Genomic DNA, 27,925 nt, shown 5'->3' with positions numbered 1-27,925 from the left:
TCTATTTTTGTACTTATGTGTAGTGGAGTTTTCATTTTGCTGTGATGTAATCCATAAAACATGATTTGGAAAAGACAGTACATTTGCACAGTATAAGCCTGTCAGTTCATGGGATTGTCTTCCACTTCTTCCCTTATATCTTTGAAGCCATCATCAATGTTATCGGCTTCTGTTCCTCAAGAACTTTAGTTTGTAACAGTTTTGCCTTGCTGATATTAAACAATGATGTAAAATATGTTATGACAACATCAGACATTCTTGTTGGCTCCCATGAGTTGCAGAGCTCTGGAGCATCACAAAATGTGTCATTAAGGCCGAAATATAAATCTTTCAGGACATTTCTTAAAATGGTTCCAGCTGATTTTATTGCATCCTGTGATCTTATTTTGTCAGCAAGAACTTCAGGAGTCAAATCAGCTGAGAACACAATAAGTGGCTCTTCTTTTTGTTAGACTGACGAAAGCGAGTTCTGTTATTGTACATTCTCCCCCGAAAAACCTTAATTTCATTATTATGGATCATTACAATTTCATCAGTGTTGACCATTATTTCTGTGATCTCACTGAGTGTGAACCTGTAGCCAGTACTCACGAGTGGCTTTAAAACGTAATTAGCTTTTTCAAAGAGTGCAAACTTAACTGAAGCTGGTGGTTAAGTTGCTGCTGGGAGCTCATTGTACATTCATATTTTCTAATATGTACACGCATGCAGTTCGGATGGGCATACAAATCCGCTGTGAATACATTCACCTTGCTGTTTAGGTCAGCTGTTCAGCTGAAAGCTTCATCTGGAAGAAACTAGCTGCATATGAAAACACGTTTTCCCTTTGAGACTCATATACTCTGTACTTTGTTCTTTCATCAATCCCTATGGCCATTCTTTTACTAAATCACAGATAACACATTGAAGATCCTCTGCTTTCTGATAAGTTGTTGGAGGTGGACGAAGGGTAGCAATCGATCTTCGAAGTGGATAGGAATTTGGTTTGGTTGTCATCGCTTTCTCAGATGACTCTGGTTCTTGTTGTAATTCACTGGTTTCTGCAATTTTTTGACAATTTTTTCCAGTCTTTTCCCCATTTATACGACTTGTAGTACTTGCTGTTACAAGGATAAAATATTTGCTCCTCTTCACCCATCAGTTTCAGTCTTTTGTGAACTTTGTCTTGCTGTATTTCTGCAGCATCTCAAACTCTTGTCTGTCCAGCCGTAGTTTGATGTTAGCTTTTCTTTCAGATTAGTTTGGCATATGAAACATTTCTCTTTGTTGAAGGAGTCCTTAGATTCTGTCGTTTGCAACACTGTACGGAGGTAAAGATCCTCTGCTACCACCTACTTCGCTCATGTTTACAAGTTTGCAAGAAAATGCTCACTTTCTAAAAGTGTCATTTTCAAACACACAATCTCAAAACCAACTTTACTAAAAGATGTATTTTTAAATTGTGAGTTCAGGGACCCCAAACTCCACATGTACATCTACTCTCTAGGGGAATCTACACTTTAATCATATTTAAAGGTAGCCCCCATATTATCCTATGAGAGACAGGCCTTGAAACAGTGAAAGACGAAGTTGGCAGTATTTCACTGTCAGGACATATAATCCACATTACTATATGTCCTACCTTATCCATACACCGCACCCTGCCCTTGGGGCTACCTAGGGCCTACCTCAGGGGTGCCTTACATGTAAAACAAAAAGGGAAGGTTTAGGCCTGGCAAGTGGGTTCACTTGCCAAGTCGAATTTACAGTTAAAACTGCGCACACAGACACTGCAATGGCAGGTCTGAGACATGATTACAGAGGTACTTATGTGGGTGGCACAACCAGTGCTGCAGGCCCACTAGTAGCATTTGATTTACTGGCCCTGGCACCTCTAGTGCACCTTACCAGGGACTTACTAGTAAATCAAATATGCCAATCATGGATAAATCAATCAACCATATAATTTACATAGAGAGCACATGCACTTTAGCACTAGTTAGCAGTGGTAAAGTGCTCAGAGTTCAAAAGCCAACAGCAACAGGTCAGAAAAGCTAGGAGGCAGGAGGCAAAAAGATTGGGGATGACCCTGCATAAGCAAAAAAGTCCAACACGACCCCCTACCAGCCTAAAGCCAGGGGAAAACAATCAATACCTTGATGTACTTCCCTGATTGGGGCGATAGAAGGACCCAGGCCCACAACAGTAGGGGCATGTTTCAGTTCTACGCCTTCCTGACTCCAGTTGGATCCCTCTGTCCATACTCCCAGGGCCCACTAAGCTAACCCAGGGGGAACCCTTCTCCACATCTGCAGACACCATCTGTGCAGCACCTAACTTTACTTTGCTCACAGATTTATCCCAATGGGCAGATAGTACCACCAGGGTCAACACCGGGGTGTTGCCCACTCCACCCCCGGGGTGTGACTCTCGTCCCCCCCCCCTCAGGGGCAACTCTGTCCACTAGGACAGCAAGCCACAGTGACCCCTGACACCTGTCAGGGATGAGAGCCCGACCTCAGGCCTCTCAACCACTGTGACTGTGGAGAGTGGGGGGTGGTAGCCCCAGGTGCCTGGCACCCTTTGACCACTCTCTCTTCCACCAGGTCAGGGATGACAACCTGACCCTGGTCCTCCCCTCTGGGCCTCTGTACCCTCCCCGCAGGAGCAGCACCCCCAGAGTCCAAAATTGTCAGGGTGCTTGTAGAAGCAGTCCTGCACAATTCTTCCACCAGTGCAGGGCTGTTAACCTGCAACTGGTCCTCCAACATGGGGTCCTGCACCCCCCAACGAGGAGTGGCCCCCGAGAAGACAACATGGTAGGGGCACTGTTAGCAGTAGCCCCTTCCTCCAGGTCAGGGGGGACACCCTGAACCTGGCCTTCCAATCCAGGGTCTGTACCCTTAGATTGCACTGGGGCCAGGGGTGAGGCTCTTTCTCCCCTGCCCCTACTCTCAGGGTTCTGCACCCCCCATTCCCCCTCAGGGGGAGTACCCCTTGAAATCACACCAGGGGGGGTGATTGGGCAAACCGCCCATCCCTTCAGGTCAGGGTTTACCCCCTGCACCTGATCCTCCAGTCCAGGGTCTGTACCCACAGACTGGACCACTGCCTGGCAACCTAGGACTGCCTGGAGGGCATACCTACCCCCCACCAGGTCAGAGTTTACCCTCTGAACCTGGTCATCCAACCCAGAGTCACCACCCTGCGGTTGAACCACTGCCTGGCACACCAGGACTTCCTTGGGAGCACACTTACCCACTATCAAGTCAGAGTTTACCCCCTGAACCTGATCATTCAACCCAGAGTCACCACCCTGCGGTTGAACCATTGCCTGGCACACCAGGACTTCCAGGGGGGCACACTTACCCCCCTCAAGGGACACACTGTCCCGAAGGGCCACACAAGAGTCTGGCTGGCGCAGGTCTCCTGACCTCTGCCCATCTGACAGAGTCTGGATTCCCCCAACCCAGAAATGGTCTCACCAAGGTCATTCCTGGGGGGCTCTACTCTCAGAGCTGACCCCTGACCCTCCAGGTTCTCCACTGGGGTCCGCAACCCCCTCTCAACCCTCTGTCTGGACTTCTGCACCCTCTCACTAGGAGTGGTACTGCCAGACACCAGAACTGGTGGGACACTGGCTACAGCCACCCCCCCAAGTTCTCCTGACACCTTGGGGTCTCCCTCAACAGATGGCCCTACGGTACAGACTAGGCTTCCATCTTGGAGTTCCCTCATGGAACCCTCCAGGACCTGTGACCGGATCTTGGGCACCTTGGGCCTCAGCCCATCCCCATTCCCTCTCCTCTGAGACTGGACATGGAGTCCCTCACCCATCCCACTACACTGGGACCTACCTGGGACACTACAATCCTTCCCTACCTCACCTGGGTGGGAACTACCTAGACCACTCCTCTCAGGAGCACCCCCAAATGCCTCTTCAGACTCTCTGGTACTCACCCAGAAGTCTGCCTCCATTGTAAGCTCCCTGGGGTCAGAGAACTCACACTCCACCTGGTGTTGGCATAGCTCTGGAAAATAAGGACTAGACATATGCTCTCCAGCAATTACATCACTCAGGCCCTCACATGAATTAACCAAAGTACCCTTCACCCAACCATCCAGTGACTCTGCTTTGAAAAAGCACCCCACATCACCCTCCTGAGACTGGTGAGACAGTACCTGACTGTCACTGACACTCAGCCCACACTCTTCTGGGATGTCTTCACACTCCATAACCAGGACGTCTACCTGGGGGGAACCCCTCTCCCTGTTACTCTCACCTAGAGTCAGTAGAGTGTCCTTCCCACTAGTAGGAATATGACTCCCCCTGCCAGTTCCCCAATCCACCCCAGGGACCCTGTGCGCCACTGGAGCTATCTCATACCCCTGAACCTCCTGGTGTGTGTTAACTCCCTCCTTCAAGTAGGGCACCATATCTCTGGGTATGTGCACTTCTTCAGCAGCACTGGATATAAAATTGTTGCTGCCACCATTCCAGCTGGACTCAGCCCTCATGACATCCAGCTCTTTCAAGTTAAGCTCATAAGCATAAATCATCCTCCTTTCCTCAAGGACTGCTCATCTCTCATCTCTTTCCTTCTCCAGATTGAGCTTCTGCAACTCCAATTGGTATGCCCTCTCTGCCTGTCTGTCCTGCAATTCTTCAGGCGTCAGACCTTTGGAGGATACACTGCTACCTGCCCTAGAGACGCTTTCCCTGGGAATAACAGGTCCCCCCACTATACCATTATGTACTGATTGCTCTCCCTCCTCATCCTCCTCCTCATCCTCAGTATGCCCTCCAGTGCTTCTGGTTGTCACCCAGGCCCTCAGCGCCTTTTTCAGCTCATCCTTCATGGAAGAGCTCTTAATGGGACAACCAACATTTTTACAAAACTGCTTTAGCTAAGCCTTGTTATAACTATCCAATTGCTTCAGGTCAAAAACAGCTTCAACTGATGCATCTCCAAGTTGAGACATGATGAAAGGTTAAAAGAGTGCAAAGTTCCAAATGCAGAAACAAGTTCCCAAATGAAGTTCAAAGTCAATCAAAGATCAGCGAAGAAAAACAAAGTGGACGTAGGGAAAAATCCACAAAAAGAGAAAAAAAGCAAAAATCTCAAGACAAGCAGTATGTGGTCATGTAGTGGTCTGCACTCAAAATAATAGTGTACAATTAATCACTGTATGTCAAGTACAAATACAAGTCCAAATCCCAACCACTGATCACCAATGTTAGAAATGGGGTCTTTGGTTGACAGTCAGGTTACCCCTTGTACAAGGAAGGACCCTGACTCTAGTCAGGGTAAAAGAGAATCACCCTCAGCTAACCCCTGCTTACCCCCTTGGTAGCTTGGCAGAGCAGTAGGCTTAACTTCAGAGTGCTAGGTGTAAAGTATTTGTACCAACACACACAGTAACTTAATTTAAACACTACAAAATGACACAACACAGGTTTAGAAAAGTCGGAAATATTTATCTAAACAAAACAAGACCAAAACAACAAAAATCCACCATACCCAAGTCAAGTTATCAATTAAAAATCAAAAAGAGTCTTTAAGTAGTTTTAAAAACACACTAGCGCTGCTAGAGTGAAAATGTACCTGGTGTGCATCAAAAATAACCCCGCACGGGCAGGTGTGTGTCAAAAATAACTCCGCACGGTAGTACTTGAGTCAAAAATCCAGCCGCACGAAGATCCAAAAATCCTGTAGCGCAGGTTGTGATCTCCCAGCCTCCGTCAGCGATGCTGCACGTCGTTTCTCCTGCTCGTGCGTAGATTTTTCGGTCGCGTTTCCTGCGAGCATCGTTTCTCAGCTGCGGAGCCGGCGGCGCATCGTTTTTTCAGCCGCAGATCGGATTCATGTCAATCTTTTCCCCACACGGCGCTCTATGCATCGATTTTCTTGTCTTTAGGCTGCCAGCTTCTCCTTTCAGGGTCCCAGGAACTGGATGGGCATCACAGGGCAGAGTAGGAGTCTCTCCAGAGACTCCAGGTGCAGGCAGAGAGAAGTCTTTGCTGTCCCTGAGACTTCAAACAACAGGAGGCAAGCTCTAGATCAAGCCCTTGGAGATTTCTTCTCAAGATGGAAGGCACACAAAGTCCAGTCCTTGCCCTCTTACTCTGGCAGAAGTAGCAACTGCAGGATAGCTCCACAAAGCACAGTCACAGGCAGGGCAGCTCTTCTTCCACAGCTATTCAGCTCTTCTCCAGGCAGAGGTTCCTCTTGGTTCCAAAAGTGTTTCTAAAGTCTGTAGATTTGGGTGCCCTTCTTATACCCATTTTAGTCTTTGAAGTCACCTTTCTTCAAAGGGGACTCACACCTACTTGTGAAATCCTGCCTTGCCCAGGCAAGGCCTCAGAGACACACCAGGGGGGTTGGAGTCTGCATTGTCAGAGGCAGGCAAAGCCCTTTCAGATGAGAGTGACCACTCCACCCCTTCCTCCTAGCAGAGATGGCTAATTAGGAAATGCAGATTACACCCCAGCTCCCTTTGTGTCACTGTCTAATGTGAGGTGAAAAACAACCCAACTGTCAAACTGACCCAGACAGGGAATCCACAAACAAGGCAGAGTCACAGAATGGTTTAAGCAAGAAAATGCTCACTTTCTAAAAGTGTCATTTTCAAACACACAATCTCAAAACCAACTTTACTAAAAGATGTATTTTTAAATTGTGAGTTCAGGGACCCCAAACTCCAAGTCCATCTACTCTCTAGGGGAATCTACACTTTAATCATATTTAAAGGTAGCCCCCATATTATCCTATGAGAGAGACAGGCCTTGCAACAGTGAAAAACGAAGTTGGCAGTATTTCACTGTCAGGACATATAAACCACATTACTATATGTCACACCTTATCCATACACTGCACCCTGCCCTTGGGGCTACCTAGGGCCTACCTTAGGGGTGCCCTACATGTAAAAAAAGAGAAGGTTTAGGCCTGGCAAGTGGGTACACTTGCCAAGTCGAATTTACAGTTAAAACTGCGCACACAGACACTGCAATGGCAGGTCTGAGACATGATTACAGAGCTACTTATGTGGGTGGCACAACCAGTGCTGCAGGCCCACTAGTAGCATTTGATTTACAGGCCCTGGCACCTCTAGTGCACCTTACTAGGGACTTACCAGTAAATCAAATATGCCAATCATGGATAAACCAATCAACCATACAATTTACATAGAGAGCATATGCACTTTTGCACTGGTTAGCAGTGGTAAAGTGCTCAGAGTTCAAAAGCCAACAGCAACAGGTCAGAAAAGATAGGAGGCAGGAGGCAAAAAGATTGGGGATGACCCTGCATAAGCAAAAAAGTCCAACAATCTACGTAATGCATATTGAAATTAACACGATGTGAGATATTAGAAGTAATCTAGTTGTTGTTACTGTAGAAGAGAATGGAGTAATAGTTTTCAAAAATAGAGCTTATTTCATTGTGACAGTAAGCATTCATACCAGTGTCATCTTTGATAGTGCTTTTTGTGGAATTTTATGGCTGTTTGCTCATTAGAGTAAGCAACCTGCTGGATGTTTTGTTTATTTCGAAGTCCTGAAAGCTGATAAGCTCCTTTGTTAGCTTTGATAGTATCACTAGTAGGAATTCTCCACCTTAGAACACTAATGTTAGAGTATGTCAAAGTGCAGTTAGAAGAATTATTGTTTATCTGTCAAGAAGGTACCTTAGTTACATGGTCTAAATATTTCCTTCAGGTGTCTTAATCCATTGATCTGCTTTTTGAGTCAGAACTGAACATTTTTGTTTGATAACCCTAATGGACGCTTCACTAGAGCCCCTTACAAAACAAAGGGGTGCTGTACCTACATTAAAATTGATAAATTCGGGGACCTCTTATGTCAGCTATGTAGTGAATTTCTCCCTAGAAGTAATTCGGGAAGACCTAGTTGTTTCTTACTCCAGGTGACAGGCTAGTTAAAGGAGCAGCATGGTCAGATTATAACAAATGAAGAATTTTGCTTGTGTAAATCAAACGGCTGAATAAGAAAAAGTCAAAGTAGGAGTATTGATTGTAAGGTTTGGAGTGAAGAATGTAGTCTTAATTGCTCTGGATTTGGTGTTGCTATATGCCAAGAAGTTTAAGGATGCTAATTATACTGTTGTATAATACACCACCTATCTAGAATGCACTTGTATGTCCAATTGTATGTCTAGAACGCACTTAGAATCCTTATTAATGATTATGGGACCCAAGCAGTTAGACAATATAAGGTATGGTGGAAAAATAATTTTGAGCTGTCGTAGTTGGGGGTATATAGTGACTGAAGAGTGGAATATTTTGTTTTGAGAAGTGTTACTTTTCGCAATACCCATTGATCTCCTTTGTCTGTCATGAATTAATTATTGTATAGTCATTGTTTCGAGTTAGGATAGTGACCTCTGTTAAACTTGCAAAAAGTGAGGAGCTTGCTTAGTCATAAATTGTGGGTGTGATAAAGCCTTTGTTACATTTATTCACAAAGGGGTTTTTGTTTCAGGTATTGTAAGGGTGTGTCTCTTGTAGGCGTATAATTTGTTTAAGGCACAAGGCTTCAGCTAGAAATATGTTTTTTTTATTCCCTTAGTTATGCCTTTTATGTTCCAGCTATGAATCAATTTTGTGTGGCATTTGCTGGATAGTTGGCAGGTTGTTTCGCCCATCATTGATCTGAGAGGTGAGGCGGTGTCACTTTTGAGTAACTACACAAGAGAGTCTGGACCCCTTTATCCTTGTTTGAGCGTGCATATAAATTGAATATATAAAATGTGATGGGCGTGTTACAAGCATCTCGCTGAAAGGGATGCAAATAGGATATGTGGTATTTTTTGGGGTGGGTTTGAAAGGTTTGGCAGATATGCAGTTTCAGCTTTTTCCTCTCATCCGTCGCTAAAAGTGAGCAGGGAGATCCCACTAAAGAAGAAAGATGATTCATGAATTGGAAGATCATGTAAAGTATAATACAAACAGAAAACGATGATTTATGAGTTGGAAGATCATGTAAAGTATAATACGACTGTTACCCTGGTAAACTAGTGGTTTGCTTAGGTGATTAATGGGGTCTATTGATGGAGTATAACAGATGTAGATTACTTACAAGCATTTTTTTTCATCCATTCTACTACACATCTCATACAGGCTTACAAAATGCTATTGTCTTTATCCAGTTGTTAAATCAGTGCCTACTTATTTGGAAAGCCTTACCTTATACATGATCTGGCATACTAAGTCCATAAAAATAAAAAGGAATACCTTTTTTCAACGTTGGTGCAAGAAAAACCTTTAATGGATTTCTCTACCATTGAAGGATAGTAGCAATATTCTCTTCATTGTTTTCTAAACCTCTTTCAATTCAACTAACAATTTACTATCACTACGTTTAAAATAAAATTGAAAAACTATTTTAACAAACTTAATTTCTTCTAATTTTTTGTCCTCACCGAACACTACTGTTTTTGTTTAAAAAAAAAAAAAAAGAAAATACACTTCAATCTAGGGATAAGTCATTGCAGGAAATTTGGGTTTTTGACTGACGGGGGACCCTGCTCAAGAGGAAACCACAATTTCTGTCAGGGTGAACCACAAGACTTACTAAATTAAACTGTGCCTAAACCTCTGGTAGCTTGGCACAAAAACGGTCAGACTTAACTTAAAGGCAATGTGTTAAGTACTTATACAGTACACAACCAGAAATAAAGTCAAAACACAATACAAGAAAAATCTGACACCTATTTTGAAAATGAGAGAAAAAGTTGACAAATATTTTGAAACCAAAACTAATTAAATCCGTGACTCAATATCCTCCTCAAAAAAACTGGAGGATATAATTCTGTTTGAAGAAATTATATTATGATTTGATGTGGTTTAAGGATTAGCCAACAGGCTGTATTTTATAATGTATATATTTTCTTAAGAGAATGATTTCTGGAATGGTTTGATGGGAAATCTATTAGTTCTCATTCTTTACTATAAACACAAGCACTTTATATCTTTTGTACTTGCTTCTCTTCTAATTCTTTTTTGTTGTGATATGATGGGGGATGTTATAAATTGTGTATAAAGAGAAATATATACTTGGTATTTGTAATTAATTATTTTTGTGATAAGTGAAGGGTAATGATGTGTGTATATGGATGAGGATTGAATGGTTGGGAGTTATTGTTCCTAGGGGTTTTGTTGTCTTTGAAATTAATGTTTAAGAAGAGAGCACAAACCCATTAGAGCGTGTTAGCAGTGGTAAAGTGTAGAGAGATCTACAATCAACAAAAATAACTTCAGCAAAACAGTAGGGGTGAAGACAAAATATTTGGTGGGTGTACCACCCAAGGTTGTCGGGTCTAACAATTAGAGTATATCAATTTCATCTTGTTGAAAGGAGGAGTATAACATCTTTACCATTGGTTAGGAGGGGCAAAGGTCACAGAGTTCTTTAATGAGCAACAACAGTCATGTCAACCATCTAGATGTACACCATGTAAAACATAGTTATTTCCAACAATAGAGACCTTTGTCTGAGTACAGAAGATCAGTGTGTGAACCATCCAGTGGCTTATTTGGCTGGAATGTACACAGAACATTTCCCCACCCCCAAGCACATTGTGTAAACAAAGAAAAAATAGGAACAAGACATGGATGAAGGAGTGGTCATCAGTGGGAAGCTCTCATCCTCTATCTTAACTGTACCTTCTATACTTTATGATAAATGTTCACAATTAATTCTTAGAGCAGGTGCATTGGTAGTATTTGTAAAGCCATGTTTCCTATTTTTTTACACAGTAAAGCTTTCAATAAGCTATGCTGTGATGACTAGAAGTTATCTTCACAGACACAATATTTAGTATAGAATGCGTTTGTAAATGGAGCCCTTGTCAGCTCCGAGTCACTGGATTTACCCTTACATAGACAGGCTAGTGTAAAGCTCCTTTGGAGGAAGTAATCATCCCATAAACTGTGAATTTGCCTTATTCTACCAGTCATAACTAAGTTCCAGGATGTGGCGACCAATTGGATCTTCTCTCATGACACACACAAAGGCTGGGGAACCTGTGGGTGGGAGTGAAAAAGGATGTACAAGATGTTGAGGGCTTTCTTCCCTTAATTCACAATCCTGGGGAGCACTTAGTTATGATTCACAATTGTTTACATTGAAGCAGGATGTTTGTGGGTGGTAAATCCTATCGACAGGCGATGTAGTATTTTTCGAAGCGGTAGGTCTTGAGCTCATTTCTGATTAGCAGAAAGGTTGGTGCAGCGCTGATGTTAATGAGCATGTTGTTCCAAATCCTGAGAAAACAAATGAAGAAGGCTTGCCTTCTGTTTTTGTTGCACTTTTTTTGTTTTGTTTCCAGACTGTCTATGTCCTGGATTTTGGTCAGGCACACTCCCCCTGATTTAACTAATTTCTCTGACAGGTCTGGAGTGGTGCAGATTCGCATGGCTTTGTTTGTGATGCAGGTTGACCTGGAGCTGATGCATAACTAGAGTGGGTTTCCTCAATGTTTTGAGTGATATACTCAAACTTCTTTAGGCCTTTGATGAGGCATGCTGGCATACTTAGGTCTTTCAACTGAACCAACACAGTGTTAGGGAGACCACAGAGCAAGGCATTGTCTCTATCTAGGTGCAAGAGCAACCAACAACAAATGATGGACGGAATGTGGAACCAATCATTCACCCCCAGTCACAGATCTGGGTTTAATTCATCAATTCTTTTGCTCACCATGCCACCCCAATTTGGACCTAGCCATATGCAAATCAGTCTTGACCTTGTTCCCCATGGGAACAGTCCAGCCGAACTGCCAGGCCAGGTGCTCCCTGGACCAGAAACAAGCATCCTGAAACCGGTTTCAGTGTATCACCCTTCATCAGCCAGGCTAGCTTGCATCCAGTGGCAGAGTGAGCCCAGGACCTACGTCTGGGCATTCCCGGCACACTTATGGCAACAAAAACAAACGAATACAAATGATGGACAGAATGGGGAGCCAATCAAACGTTCACCACCAGTCACAGGTCTGGGTTTAATCCGTCAATTCCTTTGCTTACCATGCCACCCCAATTTGGGCCCAGCCATATGCAAATCAGTCTTGACCCTGTTCTCCTTGGGACCAGTCCAGCCCGAACTGCCTATCTAGGCTTGAACTGTTGTTCTGTAGTAAATTTGTGGGAGGTAGGTGTGCATTTCTTCATGACAGAGAGTTTTCTATTTTGATTTTCTCTGTCGGTGTGAAAGGTAAAAACAGTTGATCTTGTTTTTCAGTGTTGTGTCCTCTTGGCAGTGGTAAAAGGGGTTTGAACACATCCAAGTTAATTTTTAAAGACAGTTGTGAACTTGTTATTGTTACATACTGTTGATGAACAGGATGTTGTACTTAGTGCAAGGCATCCAATTCTGAAGGGTATCAAGACAGGTTTAAGTCATAGGATGGTGTGAGAGGTGGAGATTTTCACATGGAGTTGTCTTATTGGTATATTGTTAGATATTCATGCTACTATTAGCATTAGGGTTCTGTTAAATAGGGGGTTTCTGGTTGGATATGGTTAATACCTAAGCCAGTCAGAATCTGCCACTCTTGTCAGGGCAAGTCAGTTACACACCAAAAATAACCTGTGCTCACCCTCTCCTAGCTTGGTGCTGAGCAGGCAGGCTTATCATCAGGGATAATGTATAAAGCATTTGTGTAACACCCACACACAGTAACACCACACCACAAAAAAAGACTCCATATAGGCATATATAAAAATATATATTTTATTATACATAAACAAGAAGAAACCAACATGAATCATATACACTGTGCCTACTATGCAATTACTTAGATGGTCCTCGTTATCCTGTAGAAGGCTAAAACAACATACATCCTAACAGTAGTGCAGGAAATGTAATAGAAAAGCACTTCACTAACCATACATAACCCTGGATTCAGGAACACCTGCACTTCTCCTACCAGGGTTATGGTAACCCCTATGGGCCTAACTGAATCGGGTCCATTTATGAATAAAATGTAACGCACAGAAGCATCTGCCTGCCTACTACATATAATACGGTCATTTACAGTTAATTTCTCTAACTTTGGCAAGTTCCTGCTCGGTGAAGCCTCCGTTGAGGACCCATGCCATAAGGCCACCACCAAGCAGATGCCCCCAAGGTTTGTCCCAACGGGTTAAGGCACACACTCTGGATGAGGGCAAAGAGACCTCACTGGGCCCCCCATGTTTAGAAATTACAAAGGGGCAGATGTTCGCGAACATGCAGTGATTCTACGGAAAGTACAGGAGTAACGGCTGAAAGGTGGGCATGGGAGATCTTCCATGGTCTTGCCTGGCCACCCGTGGAAAGCACGAAGCCACCGGTGCTGGGGCTCTGAAGGCTGCGGTCCTCCTTTAGGAACCTAGAGCTGCCCATGAAGGGAGTGGCATACAACTACCAAACTCCCTCAGGCCCGACTCACCCTTGACACTCCCTTGGGCCCACAAGATGTCAGCAGGCTTCTCATACGAGGCACACCGTCTAAAATATGGGAGATTCCTATGAGGCAGAGCCAGCCTGGGCAACAATTAGCTGGGCTCAGTGTTTTGCAAAGCGCGACTATGTAGGGTAGATCCCACTGCCCGGTGATGCCCACAGTGCTCGCAGTTCAGGCTGGAGGAGGGCCAGGCGCTCACCGCATGCTTCACTGTAGAATCCACTGCTACAAACCCAAGCCTCAGGCAGGGAAAATAAAGCACTCCACTAGTCCAGGACATTAAGCAGCGCTCACCCCGTGCTGTTTGAAAACTTCTTCCTGAGGAGTGCCCACTTTTCAGGTCTGGAGCAAAAATGAAGCACTACAACTGCACCTTGTAGGGCAGGCAGAAAGGAATAAACTGCCCTTATAATGCACTGGGCACTTTGTAGAACACTTCAGGGGGCACACAGGGAGCAGCAGGTGGGCAGGCCAGCACATAAGAGTCCTTGACAAAGTGGTAGTCCCTCCAGCAGTCCAACAGCAAGCAGGCCAGCACAACTAAGAAAAGCAAAGGAGAAAGTCCTAATAGTGGTTCCTCCTGGCAGCACAGCAGTCCTCTGGCAATGTGCAGAATGTAGAGCAAGCAGCTTCTGAATACAAGTCCCAAGCAGTGTCGAAAATCATGGTGTCAGACCCCCTGCACTTATGCTCAAAATTGTCTTTGATCAATGGGATGATTTCAAATGAACCTTTTGAAGTGCACAGCAATTCATTTCAACACACTTCTGGCTCCAGACATCAGTAGAGAGTAAATCCGCCCTGTGTGTGAGGGCTGGACACAACCTATATAAATTTAAGGCATGAACAAACCTCTCCCTCTCCCAGCCCAGGAAGGCCATGAGTATGCAGATGAATGTAGATGTAACCCCTGTCACACCCAGCCCTTCCTGTGTTGTGGCTGTTCAGAGAGTATGCACAAATTGTAGCTGTCACCCAGGCCAGACATAGATTGGAGACAGACTGCAAACACCAGAGTTATTAGCACAGAGAAATGCCCACTTTCTAAAAGTGGCAATTCTAAAATAGTAACGTGAAATCCAACTCCACCAGTAAGTAGAATTTATCATTACTCCTTTTTTATGTTAACCTGTGGGAGGAGCAGGTCTCACAGTAGTGAAAACCAAAATAGGTTGTTTGTCACTACTAGGACATGCAAAACATAAGAATACATATCCTACCTTTTACTAACATAGCACCCTGCCCATAGGGCTACCTTGGGCCTACGTTATGAGTGACCTATGTCTAATAAAAACGGAGTTTAAGGCTTGGCAAGTAGTTTTAAATTCCAAGTTGCAGTGGCAGTACACTGCACACACAGGCAATGCAGTGGCAAGGCTGAGACAAACTTGAAAGGCTGCCTCTGTGGGTGTCACAATCAGTGTTGCAAGCCAACTAGTAACATTCAGTTTACGGGCCCAGGATGTCTATGGTATACCACTTTACAAGGGACTTACAAGTAAATCAAATATACCAAACTGGTGTAATCCAATCATACCATGTTTCAGAGGGAGAGCACATGCTCTGTAGCACTGGTTAGTAGTGGTAAAGTTCCCAGTCAGGTTCCACAGATTTAATACACAAGTAGTGAAAAATAAATAAATCTCTCTGTGTTATTTTCCTCGCTCCTTGGCATTCTGACTCATCTCCACCAGAGGGGCAAAAGGTGGAGCAGCTATGCCATAACTTCATAGAAGTGTGGCTGTCTTTTACTAGTACTATGCTTCACTAGAAGCTGCTTTGAGCTAGCAGTTCATAATGGGATCATCACTGCCTTTATGTATTCTGGTGAGGCACATCGTTGCGGTTCCTCTGTTTTTTGTTGTGTGTGAGGACTGCACACGGGAAAGGACAGTGAACTGTTAACAGTTTAATTTTCTACTCGTGAACCTACAACAATGGTTTTGGTTTGCAAGGAGAGCATAGTGATTACCTGTTCAACACCCAAGAATTCACCCCAGTGCAAATTCCGTTTATGAAGCTTCACAAAACAAGACCTTTCTAATGTTATCCAACTCTTACACCCTGCACGCAAGCTGATTCCTTTTGGGAAATCCATGCTCTCATCACTTTCCAGTCTTGTAACTTCTCAGTTTCACCTTTCAACGTTTTTTTGTGAAGCCGTATGCATGCACTCCTGGTGCTGCATGCCTTATCTGTACTATGCGTTTACATGTTTACATACACCGGACACTAAACTGGTAAAGAGGATATGCAGTTTCTTCTGTGGCAGTCCCGGTAAATAAGAAAAGAGTGATTTGTGAATCATTTGTACTCCAAATTTGTATAGCAAATTGAGCCCAACTTTGTGTATCCCAGGCATACATTGACTTCTTCTCTGAGCTTCTACTGGTGTCAGAGACCATGGTTTGTGGGAAAACTTCAGTGGGAGCTGTGTTGCTGGGACATCATACTTTTCTTTAGTTTCTGCGAGAGCTTGTTAAGCAATCTAAATTCATGTACAAGTCACTTCACTACATACTATTTTCTGTTCAGCATAGACACTGAAATACTGCTCCTGGCATTTAGGGGGTTATTACAACTTTGGAGGAGGTGTTAATCTGTCCCAAAAGTGACGGTAAAGTGACGGATATACCACCAGCCATATTAGGAGTCCATTATATCCTATGGAACTCGTAATACGGCTGGTGGTATATCCGTCACTTTACAGTCACTTTTGGGACGGATTAACACCTCCTCCAAAGTTGTAATAACCCCCCTAGATGGTAATGTTACATTTGCTAACTTACAGAAGGTGTCGAGAAGGCAAAGACACTGCTCTAGACAAGAAACAATTACAGAATGCCTAAGGTCAGATGGAATTGTGATCAGGCTTATTGAATTAGAGCATATGCACTGGGAATGGGTGGACCATGTCGTATTGTGTTATATTTACATGGTCATATTGCCTGAAACCTTGTGCCCTCTACCGTGATATCAAGCATGTTTTATTTCACTAGAACCCTTAGCTCTGCACAGTTCCATATATCACAGTGTCAAATGGGGAAGTTTTATAGTTAAGTGGAACTCTCACTTGAAAGCTTGAATAAAATATTCGATTCTTTTACTTGATGTCTCAGGTTATCTTGCATGGAAAGGACCAACTCCATGCTGGATGAATATAGAATATTCAAATATTGGTGGAAGATATACAGCTTTAATAATACTACGTCATTGTGGGTCAGCTAGGAAGTGGCCCACAGAGGTCTTGGGGCTGGCGGTCTGTGGGCGCCTCCAGACGTACATTATTTTTGATAATTTATTTATAAGGTGACACATATAGTTTACCCATAAATGTCCCTTAGAGGTTGACACAAATTGGACTCAGAAGTGAGATACCATCCTAACACTCAACATCAATAAGATCAAATCAATAAACATTATTTTCAATTTTGGAGAGTCAGTAATTTATACGCACCATGACATATGTGGCCATTAATCACCACACCAATTTAATAAAGTTCAAACTTTTATTTTCTTTTAGATTAACAATGCTAAAATCACGTAAATCAAACACAAGACCAAATGATAGAAGTACAGAAACAGTACAGGCAGACCAAATCTTTGAAAGAATCTTAATCTAGACAGAATATTTATCATCAAGCATTCAAGAGCCTCCATGTAGAATAACAACAATAATAGATGAATGATAGAAATGGAGTACATTTAGTAATTGCAGATGAATTTGTTTACAATCAATTTATATGAAACAGTTACATTTAGATTGTAGCATCCTTAACTATTACTCCAATTGCTAAGCATGTTTGGGCTTCATGCAAAAAGAAAAGAAGACAAAAATTAATTTAGAAAACATCTGACTATGGTGCTATTCAAAAATAGCGGTTGGGTTTCTAAAGAGAGAAAACATGAAAAATCTGCAAGGAAGACAAATGCACATTCGGTTATACCTCTCCTAAATGGATCAGCAAGCAGCAATGTCTTCTGCAGTGGAGCATCTTCTGGTCCTCTTCATTGGGCAATGACATAATAGAGAACAGTTCAGTAATGTTTGGTCTTAATGTATCTGAACTGACAGAATCATATGCAAAGAGCTAAGAAAAAGGAACACATCACTTCATTAGCAGAGTAAAAGAAAAACCTGAGAACTACAAGGAACTGAGAAGAACTGCCCTTGCATCACCTACACTTTGTTATATTAAAACCCTAGAAAGGAACTAACTAAGCTTCTATTGGTCAGCCTGTGGGGTGGTTTAGGTCAGCCAATAACTATTGATCCACGTTTCAGAAGTATATTTTTCTTCATTTTCTGCATTCATGATTGGCTCATCTTCTCCCACTGCAGTCACCAGTTTCCGCAGTAGAATACAATTGTTGCAGGTTATACATGTGCTCTGAAGCCTATTGTTCCTGGGTACACATTAACTCATCCCAGGAAGACAAACAAATGTTACAGCATAAAAACAGAACTTTTCTAAAGTGTGTGAGCTACATAGGATGCTTAGAGAAACATCTTTTCCAGTGTTAACATTTTTAAAACATTGCCTCTGGAAAATTACTAAAACGTGAGGCCCTTTTAATCCAATATTAAACATGAAGAATAGAACATTTCATAATATCTAAACTATTAATCCTCTGAGTACATACTAATTCATTTTTCAGTACATTTAATTATGAATAAACAAATTACATATTCAGTAGTCAGTTATTTTCATATGTATGTATGTTGTTTATGGTTTCCACCATGTCAGCTACATGTTTTATTTATTAATACTCAATTTCAAGTAAACCTTTTATTATATGTTATTTCACACTATATTTTAATATCACAATTTCATTAATAATGTTTTCACTCCAACAGGTCTAGCTTCTTCTACTATTGTCCTTGTAATGGTGGCTGGGTAGCCTTCACTTTGGTATGGAAGAATGGTGACATATCCATTGGGTGGGAGTACTTAAATAGTGTTAGGTGTGTGTTCCCCATAGAAATACTCACTTATAGACGGAATAGCAGGATAAATTGGTTTGAAAACATATGACTGAACTACTTGTCTAATACTTCACTCCTACAGGGGGCGCCACTGTGATAACTGTAATTCTTTTGATGCTCGTCAGATTTTAGTTTCCTGCTATCATTTATTTAGGACAGTTCTTTAGTAACGTCATCCATGGTCTCTCTAATAGTGTTGATTACGATAAATTCTCTTGCAAGTCCCAAATTACTGCCACAACAATCACCTTTATGAGAAACGCTTGACCGTGGCACAACAAAACAATGATGATCTGCATTGTTTAAGCAGAGACAATAAAATGTTTTTAAATTAAAGGTATAAATAAAGGTCCTTATCCAATCACGAGGTGCACTGGATTTCACTTTTGCCGATTGTCTGCAATAGCCATGGCCAAAAGCCCAGTTGAAGAACACGACATACTAATTTTATGTGTGCCCACTTTGTCTGCTTCATAGACCTTTTGCATGATATTGAGTTATTTGCATATTTTATTTTCAGCACATTTGTTCCTTTGAGGCTCTCTTCCTTGGTTCTTTCTCCAGAACCCAACACTGTCTCTGAAGAACAAGTAGGAAGGGGTAGGAGGACACACAGTGGTTTCAGTCTACTACTCAAAAGATTTACTTTGCAGATTGCTACTTCAGATATTTTCATGTTGAGAATTTAAAAAACAATAAGCTTATGGATTTGTTGTTCTGAGTTCAAGCACTCATTGTGGAAATTAATGTAAAAATCGTGCCATTTTCAGTTCTGATGGATAATTTCATTTTTGAGTGCTTAAATGGGCTACCACTGCACTATTCTCTAGACCCCTAGAAGCAACCTATACATTTGTGATGAAATCACTGAGCAACCAGGATATACTGATCTGTTAAGTTGCATGAAGGTTTGTTTACACTGTGAAAACAATATCAGAAATGAACCCAGCTCAGTACAAACAAATACATAACTGCACGTATAGGAGAGGCATAAATATCGGGAAACAAAGGTAAAACTGTAATACTTAGCAGGAGTAAAGATTGTGTACAGGAATCAACTCCACAGGGCACATGGTCCACTAGTCTGACATGCTCTGTCACCAGTTAGCTTTATCACAAGTAATTCAGCATGGATACAAACTAAGGGAAAAAAATCAAAGGGCCTCTGCACTCAGATATGTAACTCTCATTAATATGGAAGATAAAGGCGAAGACTGAGTTAAAATGGTTAAGTCTAAAGTAGGTCGGTGAAAAGATTAATTAGTTTACAAGGGATTGGTCTAAGACGTGGCCTAGTGGATAGAGCTGCCGACTTTGGAAAACTCAGGTTCAAATCCTGGCATTTGTGCTTACCTCAGATTGGTGTGAATCTTGGCAAATCACTTAATCACACTGTGCATAAATGTTAGCAATGGGGTCTCTAGTTGGCACTCAGTTTACACCTTGTCCAAGAAGGTACCCTCCCTCTAGTCAGGGTAAAGGGATCACGCTCCAAAGATAACCCCTGCTCACACCCTTGGCAGCTGGGCACGAGCAGTCAGGCTTATCTCAGGGGCAATGTTTTAAGTATTTGTACCCACACGAATTAACACAATGAAAACACTACAAATGGACACCACACTGTTTTTAAAAATAGCCAATATTTATCTAAGTAAAACAAGACCAAAACAACAAAAATCCAGCACACACAAGCAAAGATGTACATTTTTAAAGATTAAATTCCCAATTAAAAGCTTAGAAGCACAGTAACTCCAACTGGTGCTATCACGGCGTTGCAAAAGAGTCGTTACCAGCAGTCCAACGCTACTCTCGAGGGAGTTCGATGCCAGTCACCAAGTCTTACGGACCCCGGGTACAGTACCTTAGAAACGAGGCAAAGTCAAAGATGTGACACGGAGTCGGGAAGGTGAGGTGTCACAATTTAGCGGGAACCACGGGTTCGGGTGCAGGTAGCGGTGCCGGGTCTGGAGTTGTCTGGAGTCAGGGTGCCTGATTCTTCTTGTTTTATGCTAAAATCCACTCCCAAGGGCCCAAGATCTGGGGTGGGTCCCTCTTTGCAAGTTGAGGGCCTCAGCAAGAGAACCCAGGGGCTGGCAGGTGAAGTTGTTGATGTCCCTGAGACTTCTTAACAGGAGGCAAACTCAATCCAAACCATTGGAGTAACTTCACAAGCAGGATACAAAGCAAAGTCCAGTCTTTGTGCCCTCCAAAGCAGAAGCAGAAACTGCAGGCCAACCCAGCAAAGCACACACAGCAAAGGGGCAGTACTCCTCCTCACAGCTCTTCACCGCTTCTCCTTGCAGAGTCTACTCTTCATCCAGAAATATTCAAAAAATTAGCGGTTTGGGCCCAATACTTATTTGGGTCCAATACTCATTTCTGCCTTTGAAGTAGGCAAACTTCAAAGAAATTCTTTGTAGTGCACAAGACCCTGCCTTTCCTGCCCTGTTCCCAGACACACTCTAGGGGATTCAAGACTACATTGTGTAAGGACAGACACAGGCCTAATTAGGTGCAAGTGTCAGCTCCTCCCACCACTCCAGCCCAGGAAGACCCATCAGGATATGCAGGGCACATCTCAGCTCCCTTTGTGTGACTGTCTAGAGTGAGTTCACAACCATCCCAACTTTCATCCTGACCCTGACTTTTAATCCACAGCCAGGCAGAGGCACAGAATGGTTACGCAAGAAAATCCTCACTTTCTAAAAGTTGCACTTTCAAATAATCAATTTAAAAACCACCTTCACTAAAAGCTGCATTTTTTAATTGTGAGTTCAGAGACCCTAAAATCCAGATCTCTATCTGCTCCCCATGGGAAATTACACTTAAGAGATATTTCCAGGTATTCTCCATGTTAACCTATAGGAGAGACAGGACTTGCAATAGTGAAAAACCGAATTTGGCAGTATTTCACTATCAGGACATGTAAAACACACTAGTACACATCCTACCTTTTCAATACACTGCACCTTGCCAATGGGGCTACCTTGGGCCAACCTAAGGGGTGCCTTACATGTATTAAAAGGGCTTGCTTTGGGCCTGGCAAGTGGGTGCCCTTGCCAGGTCGACATGGCAGTTTAAAACTGCACACACAGACACTGCAGTGGCAGGTATGAATCATGTTTACATGTGGATGGCACAATCAGTGCTGCAGGCCCACTAGTAGCATTTTGAGTTACAGGCCCTGGGCGCAGATGGTGCACTATACTAGGACTTGATAGTAAATCAGAAATTAAGCATGCCAATCATGGATAATGAATCATAATTATAATTTACACAGGGAGGACTTGCACTTTAGCACTGATTAGCAGTGGTAAAGTCCCCCGAGTAACACAACCAGCAAAATGAATTCAGCACACAGTCAAGAATACAGGAGCCAGAGATAAAAAGAAAGGGGAAACCACGCCAAGGACGTCAATATATGTATACAATGCCTTTGTATATTCCCCGCTTAATGTATACAATCTTGTAGATTGTTTTCCATCTTCTAACTCCAGTGTAATGTACAGCACTTTATTGCTTCCTGGCTAGGTTCAAACTGTATAAATACCACAACTTGCATAAGCAATGAATTAGAAGAAATTAGTGAATATCAAACTTGAAGTTAATATACATTTGATTGATGAGTGTCAGTAGACAGCAGTACTGTAATTACCAAAGCACTGATGTCCACTGTTGACAAATTATTCGGCAGCCCTTTGGCATTGAAATTAAGTTGCATTGATGAACACAGTAAGACAATTATCACTGGTTAGTCTGGTGACCATCACTGCCAAGGGACGTTTTGTATAAGGATTGTATTTTGGTATAATTTAATGGTACCTTAGGCGGAGCTCAGCCAGATAGAAGAATCCAATTGGCAAAGTAAAGAGGGGCAGTTGTGCAGTTTATCTGCCTGTGAATTACCTTGATTTTAGTTATGAACTTTAAACTAAAAAGGTTCCACAATGTATAAGGAGGTAAAATGACTATGCATTATGTAATTTTGAGCCAGTTTCGGAGACGCCCTCAAGAGCATGAAATACAAGGTACGCAAATAGTTCTATTAGTGATATCCATGATTATTTCTGATACAATAACGTGTAGGAAGAAACTAAAATGAAGAAAATACTATTGTACAGGAATACATTACCTTGAATGCATTAGGCCACAGTCATGTAAAATATTAAACAAAAATCCCAGAAGGCAACAATAAAGTGCCATTTATGTAGCATTTATTTCTCTATAAATATGTCAGGTGAATGGACCTGATGAAATATTAATTACAACGAAAGACCAATAGTGGGCAGTAGCACATTAAGAATATTCACTCGAGAGCCTCATTACAACAGTGCTCCTGGAGGGTGGTTGGGCAGGGGTGAAGTCAGTTACTTGGGTGCAGTAGGGTATTTTTCTCTCTGTGGTGGAGTCGCCGGCTTTCAGATGGGTAGGATAGCACTCCACTGGTGTACCTTCCAATCTCCAGGACTGGTTCCAAGTGACCCAGTCCCCCTCTTTAATGTTGTTGTTTGGTGATATCCACTTGACCAAGCCGATTAATTCACCGAAGCAAACTGTCATTCCGATCAGTAGTCCAAGGGGACTTCTCATGCAAGGACTTGTCAGACTCCAGGTATTCTTGTCTTCAGTCCACTGCAGACCATTTCCCCTCACAACTGGAACAGGTATATTCATTGGCCCGAGTAGTTTCAGTCGCTGTGAATTCTTCACTCTACTATGGATACTGAAATCGCAAACAATCACAAACATAATCTTAATGAGAGAATATCAGAAATTCGACGAGAAGTGCTTCTACACGTAAATTACAAGAATGTAATTTCTTTCTCATTCCATATTAGCAGACTAGTCTTCTGACTTCATGTATATTTAGTTCTTTACTCACTGGGCTAAACAGGAAAGATAGAAAAAGGCCCCTTTTGCCAGCGCATGGAGTGGCTGAGGCCAAAAAATGCAGAAGAAGTCCACAGATGGTGAAAAGCAAAAAAAAAAAGCGTTGTAAACTACAGCCAGAGCAAATTTCCCCCATATATATTTGAGAAATCTCATTACGTTCTTTGAAATGAAAATATTAGCTTTTAAGAGGTATTCTAAGATTGTTTTAAGTATGTTTTCAGATAAGGAAACAGTGCAATAACCACAAAGCATCACTCAAAGTATAGGGAACGAAAACCGTTACGGAAATTTAAGTTAACGTTGATCATGGTTAGTAAATAGCGATTACAAATTTGTAACACTATTTGGCTTCAAAATATCACTATTGAATTTTACTAAGCACCTACTTGGCTTCAAACATGTTTTAGCAGGAACTTTGGTTATTCTACTGCCATGCCACTAGACTTTGAAATGTACTGATTTATGCTTAAATTCCTAATATGATTTTATGAATATATTCATGTTTTTTTTTTTTATTCAGGTTACCTTTGCCTCCTGGAGCATTCTCTTCACTTTGGAAAAATCCGGAAATGTTTGAGGAATTATATTTCAGGAAATTCCCAGTAAGATAGTAATATTACCTTATTATTTTTAACTATGTACCCATCTCCTTATTTCCATGCTCAATTCCCCCTCTGACAATAAACTGGAAAGTGATTTGAGTGCATACTAAGTTAACCTTGTATGCCTGGAAAGAGTAGGATTTCCATTCAAAATCATTTACAACATCATTTCCATTCAAATGACATACCACAAAACAAGTGAAGCAATCCAGGGCTATGTTGTGTGTTTTTGCTTGAACGCTTACTTGACTGTAGTTAGCATGTCCGTGTCCACACATCCAACGACTGTCCATTTACTTGTTCATCCATCTTTCCATCGCCATGTAACTGCATTCTTTCTGCTTGTGCAAGCGTGAGTCAGTTTCATCAAGCTAGATTCACCTGACTGTGACTTCCTCCTTGATTTTGGATATTAAACAGTTTGTAAAATATGTCGCTGGCCTAATGAGTGTCCATGTATGCGGCAAGAAGTTTATCCTGAAAACACACATCTCTTTAGGTGAATAGCACCTTCTGAATTGATGTGAGGATGCTCAGTATTTCCATGTCCATAACATTCCCCACACACTGCCCTATTCAAAATGCAGTGGCTGTTTTCTGCTCACCCAAAGGTAGATTTGGACAAAGAATTAGTGGAGAACTGAAGTGAAGGGCCAGACGGATCATACCACTTACTTGGGTGAGTCTAAAGAATGTCAATCTAAAATTGTTTCTCAGCATTGAGAGCTGACCCAGCAATACTAGTGGGTAGAACTGTTGGGCTACAAAGACAATCGATGGCCATTGAACGTTATTGTAAAGATTAGTGGCCTGAGATTAGTAGTAGTATTGCCAAGAGGCAGATATATATTTGTGGAAAAAAATATAATAAATTATAAATATTTGTTCCATGGGGGAACCAAGCATTAGATGTCTGGAGTTCGTCAATATCTTGGTATTATATTTTCAGGTTCTGGAATTGTGTTTTGTACTGAGACACATCATATTTTTGAGCAGTTTCTGCAGTTAATATTTCCAACATAAATATAGGGACTTTATTCTGTTGAACATCTTTTTAATTTGTGGAGTATATTTCCCGTGTTGTCTCCAGGAAACCATCCGTCATTTGATAAAGTTGGAGAAAAACAATTGAAGCTGGCACTATTGCAGCTATTGTGAGTTGTGATCTAAGGTATCCAGTTGGAATCGGTTCTGGGTGCTCAAGTCAAATTACTTAGATCCTCATTCTGAAATGTTCAGAAAATATGTTGTGAGAATTTCTCATATGGAATTACTAAAAGAATCAGGACAAATGTGATACTCAGGAAAATGTATATAAATTCAAAGAACATTTTTAACTGACAGGCAAAGAACACATCTTTACAGAGCACTGGTACAGTAATCCTGTGTCTTCCTATTAAAATAATTACAGAACACTCATAATCCAAGACAGAGAGTAATGAAACATACATTGTGTGTGCAAAAAACATACTAAATTGGCTTAGAAGGAAATAGGTCCGAGAAAATACGGATTTCCCTTTCATTTTATTCATCAAAAGAATAAGGGAATTAAAGAAAAATTAAGTCTCATTTTTGGTGGAAGAAATTGGTTACTCTCATTTTCATCATGTCCCCAGAATGACTTTGCAACCTGACAGCTGCGCTATCTGGTAGACTTCCACCATACATCACAGGAACAGACAAAGACAACATACTCATAGGTTACCTTCATTAAATATATCACGTAAAGAAATGTCTATCCACCTCCTATTTTGTTGGAACCAGGAGAGCCACCACTAAAATGGAGTATTACTCATTTCGAACCATTGATGGTTTAAAATTAGATCCTGAAATGAAAAATATTTTATTGGTTCATCCTTGAAGATTTGAAGGTCAGACCTTCATTGAAAATCTTCCACTGAGATTAACTTATTAAAAAGAGTTGAGGAGAAATTATGAGTATCAAAAAATCATACTCTACCTGAAGCCATTCAATTGGCAATACCACTAATATCACTGCAGTTCACTAAATCTGCAACCAAGGAACTATGTTCAAGCAATGCTAATATTAGTAATGTTAATGTTATTAAACCTTCCAGCTCGGAACAGCCTACAAAATGTTTTGTTGCCAAGGATTCTATGGGCTAAAGGTTTGGTAGTATATCACACCTAGCAATGTCTAATAAATGTCCAGCAATTAAAGTATAATACAAAACATGTGGCAAAAAAGTACATTTTGGTATGCAAATCTAAAATATAAAGTAGCTATGAGTGAGGAAGAACATGGACATTTAGTTGCACGTTAATTCACTCAGCTGTTACAGACATTCATGTCTCTCAGGCTGAGAGTGTTACTACAAATGGCAATGATAACACGTCTAATGTTGATCATGATGAAATTAATATAATACCCTTATATGGATATGCAAATTGATGTTGCAAATCTGAAATTACTCTTGGATTCAGATTCCAAAGTACCTATCTTTTCAGTTGTATTTCATTTTTGACAAATGGCAACATAGCATTAATCTTTATCCCAACAATGTACATCCTAGTGCATATGGGGACAGAAATTACAAATTTTGGGGTATTTTCCCTCGCACATAATTTTGATTTACAAAGTAATTGAAGGAAAAATGTGTATATATAGCAGAAAAAAGAACAGACATTCGAGTAGCTGCAGAAAAGAAAATTTAAATTTACACTCAAGCCTGGTACTATAAAAAAGTATTAGCTATACTCGTAAATAATGGAAAAATGGAAATGATAGTCATTTATGCACTTTGAGGACCAGTCGAACACACATATTCTTGAATCTTAGAAAGATTTCCTGAAGTTATTTCCAAATAAGCTGGAAAAAGTCTAAGGAATAGCTCATTAAATCAAATTAAAATTGGTTAGTAATTCAGTTAAAAGGATTAAATCATTTCTAGGATTGTGTGAATTTATACCAAGTTTATGCAAGGATTAGCCATTAGTCCTCTAGCCTTTAAGAAAGAGACATTGTAAAGAAAGTTACTAAATTCATTTGGTTGGCTTCTCAACAAGAGAGTTTTTAAAGGGTCAGAAGTACCATTTCCTTTGCTCCTGCTCTGCAAAGGTTATGTGATGATTTTAACATGTGTTTGTTGATGCGTGCAAGAAAGGGTTAGAAGCTACTCTTAGCCATATGGATGGACAAAAAGAAATTTCAATAGTATTTGCATTAATGGCATTGAGGAAATATGAAAAACCATACTCAGTTATTAAAAAATAATTATTAGCGTGCACTTGGGCAGTTGGTAATTTTGGATCTTTCATTTGTGGAAAAAATTAATTATAAGTACTGATCATCAACTATTAATATTATTAATTGCGTGGCTACAAACATATCCACAGCCAGAACTGCAAGACGATATATATATTTTTAATATAGAGACTTTCTGATGGATACAACTACCTGTGGATTCCTCACCTCATGAATACTCCCATGGCGCCAGCATTCTACGGAAATCTTCTTACTAGTCTCTGCACGTCGACGAGGACGTCACTGTCTCGCACGCGACGCCGTCTGACGTCATACAGGCAATAAGAGGTCCTCGACGACGTGCGGACGTCAGTTCCCTTTTTTCCGTGCATTCGAAACGGTTATCTTCGAGGGAGCAACTGTTACTCTTGCGGTTACAGTGTATATCTTGCTGCGTACTCTTTCTCCGTGGAAATAATGTCGCAGAGAAAGTCTGGATTTAAGCCTTGTCGTGAGTGTGGAGGCAAGATGTCGGTGACGGATCCTCATTCCGATTGCCTTTGGTGTTTGAGCTCCGACCACGACGTCTCGACTTGTGATTCATGTCAGCACATGAATCCGAAGGCCCTTAAAGAACGTGAGGCGAAGCTGTTTATGGCCAAGTCAAAGGAGAAGCATCACAAGAAGTCTTCTCCAAAACATCGGCGTCATCGAGACTCCCGGCGCCGTAGAGAATCTCGGCGTCATTCAAGGGAGGCTCGTTCCAGGTCTCCGGATCGGCGCCGAAAGACATGGG

The 27,925-nt window shown here is 41.7% G+C and overlaps 1 protein-coding gene across 1 annotated transcript in view; it reads left to right on the top strand.

Moving 5' to 3' along the window:
- The window catches only part of ACSS3 (acyl-CoA synthetase short chain family member 3), a 951,593-nt gene that overhangs the window by 825,407 nt on the left and 98,261 nt on the right, over window positions 1–27,925 (top strand). The window contains exon 12 of the mRNA XM_069228767.1: window positions 23,843–23,924. Coding sequence (XP_069084868.1) covers window positions 23,843–23,924 — 82 coding nt within the window. The remainder of the gene's footprint in view (window positions 1–23,842; window positions 23,925–27,925) is intronic.

This window comes from Pleurodeles waltl, chromosome 4_1 (genome assembly GCF_031143425.1).
Source record: "Pleurodeles waltl isolate 20211129_DDA chromosome 4_1, aPleWal1.hap1.20221129, whole genome shotgun sequence".
NCBI lineage: Eukaryota > Metazoa > Chordata > Amphibia > Caudata > Salamandridae > Pleurodeles > Pleurodeles waltl.
The sequence above is the reverse complement of the archived record's forward strand: the minus strand, read 5'-3'. Positions and strand labels throughout refer to the sequence as shown.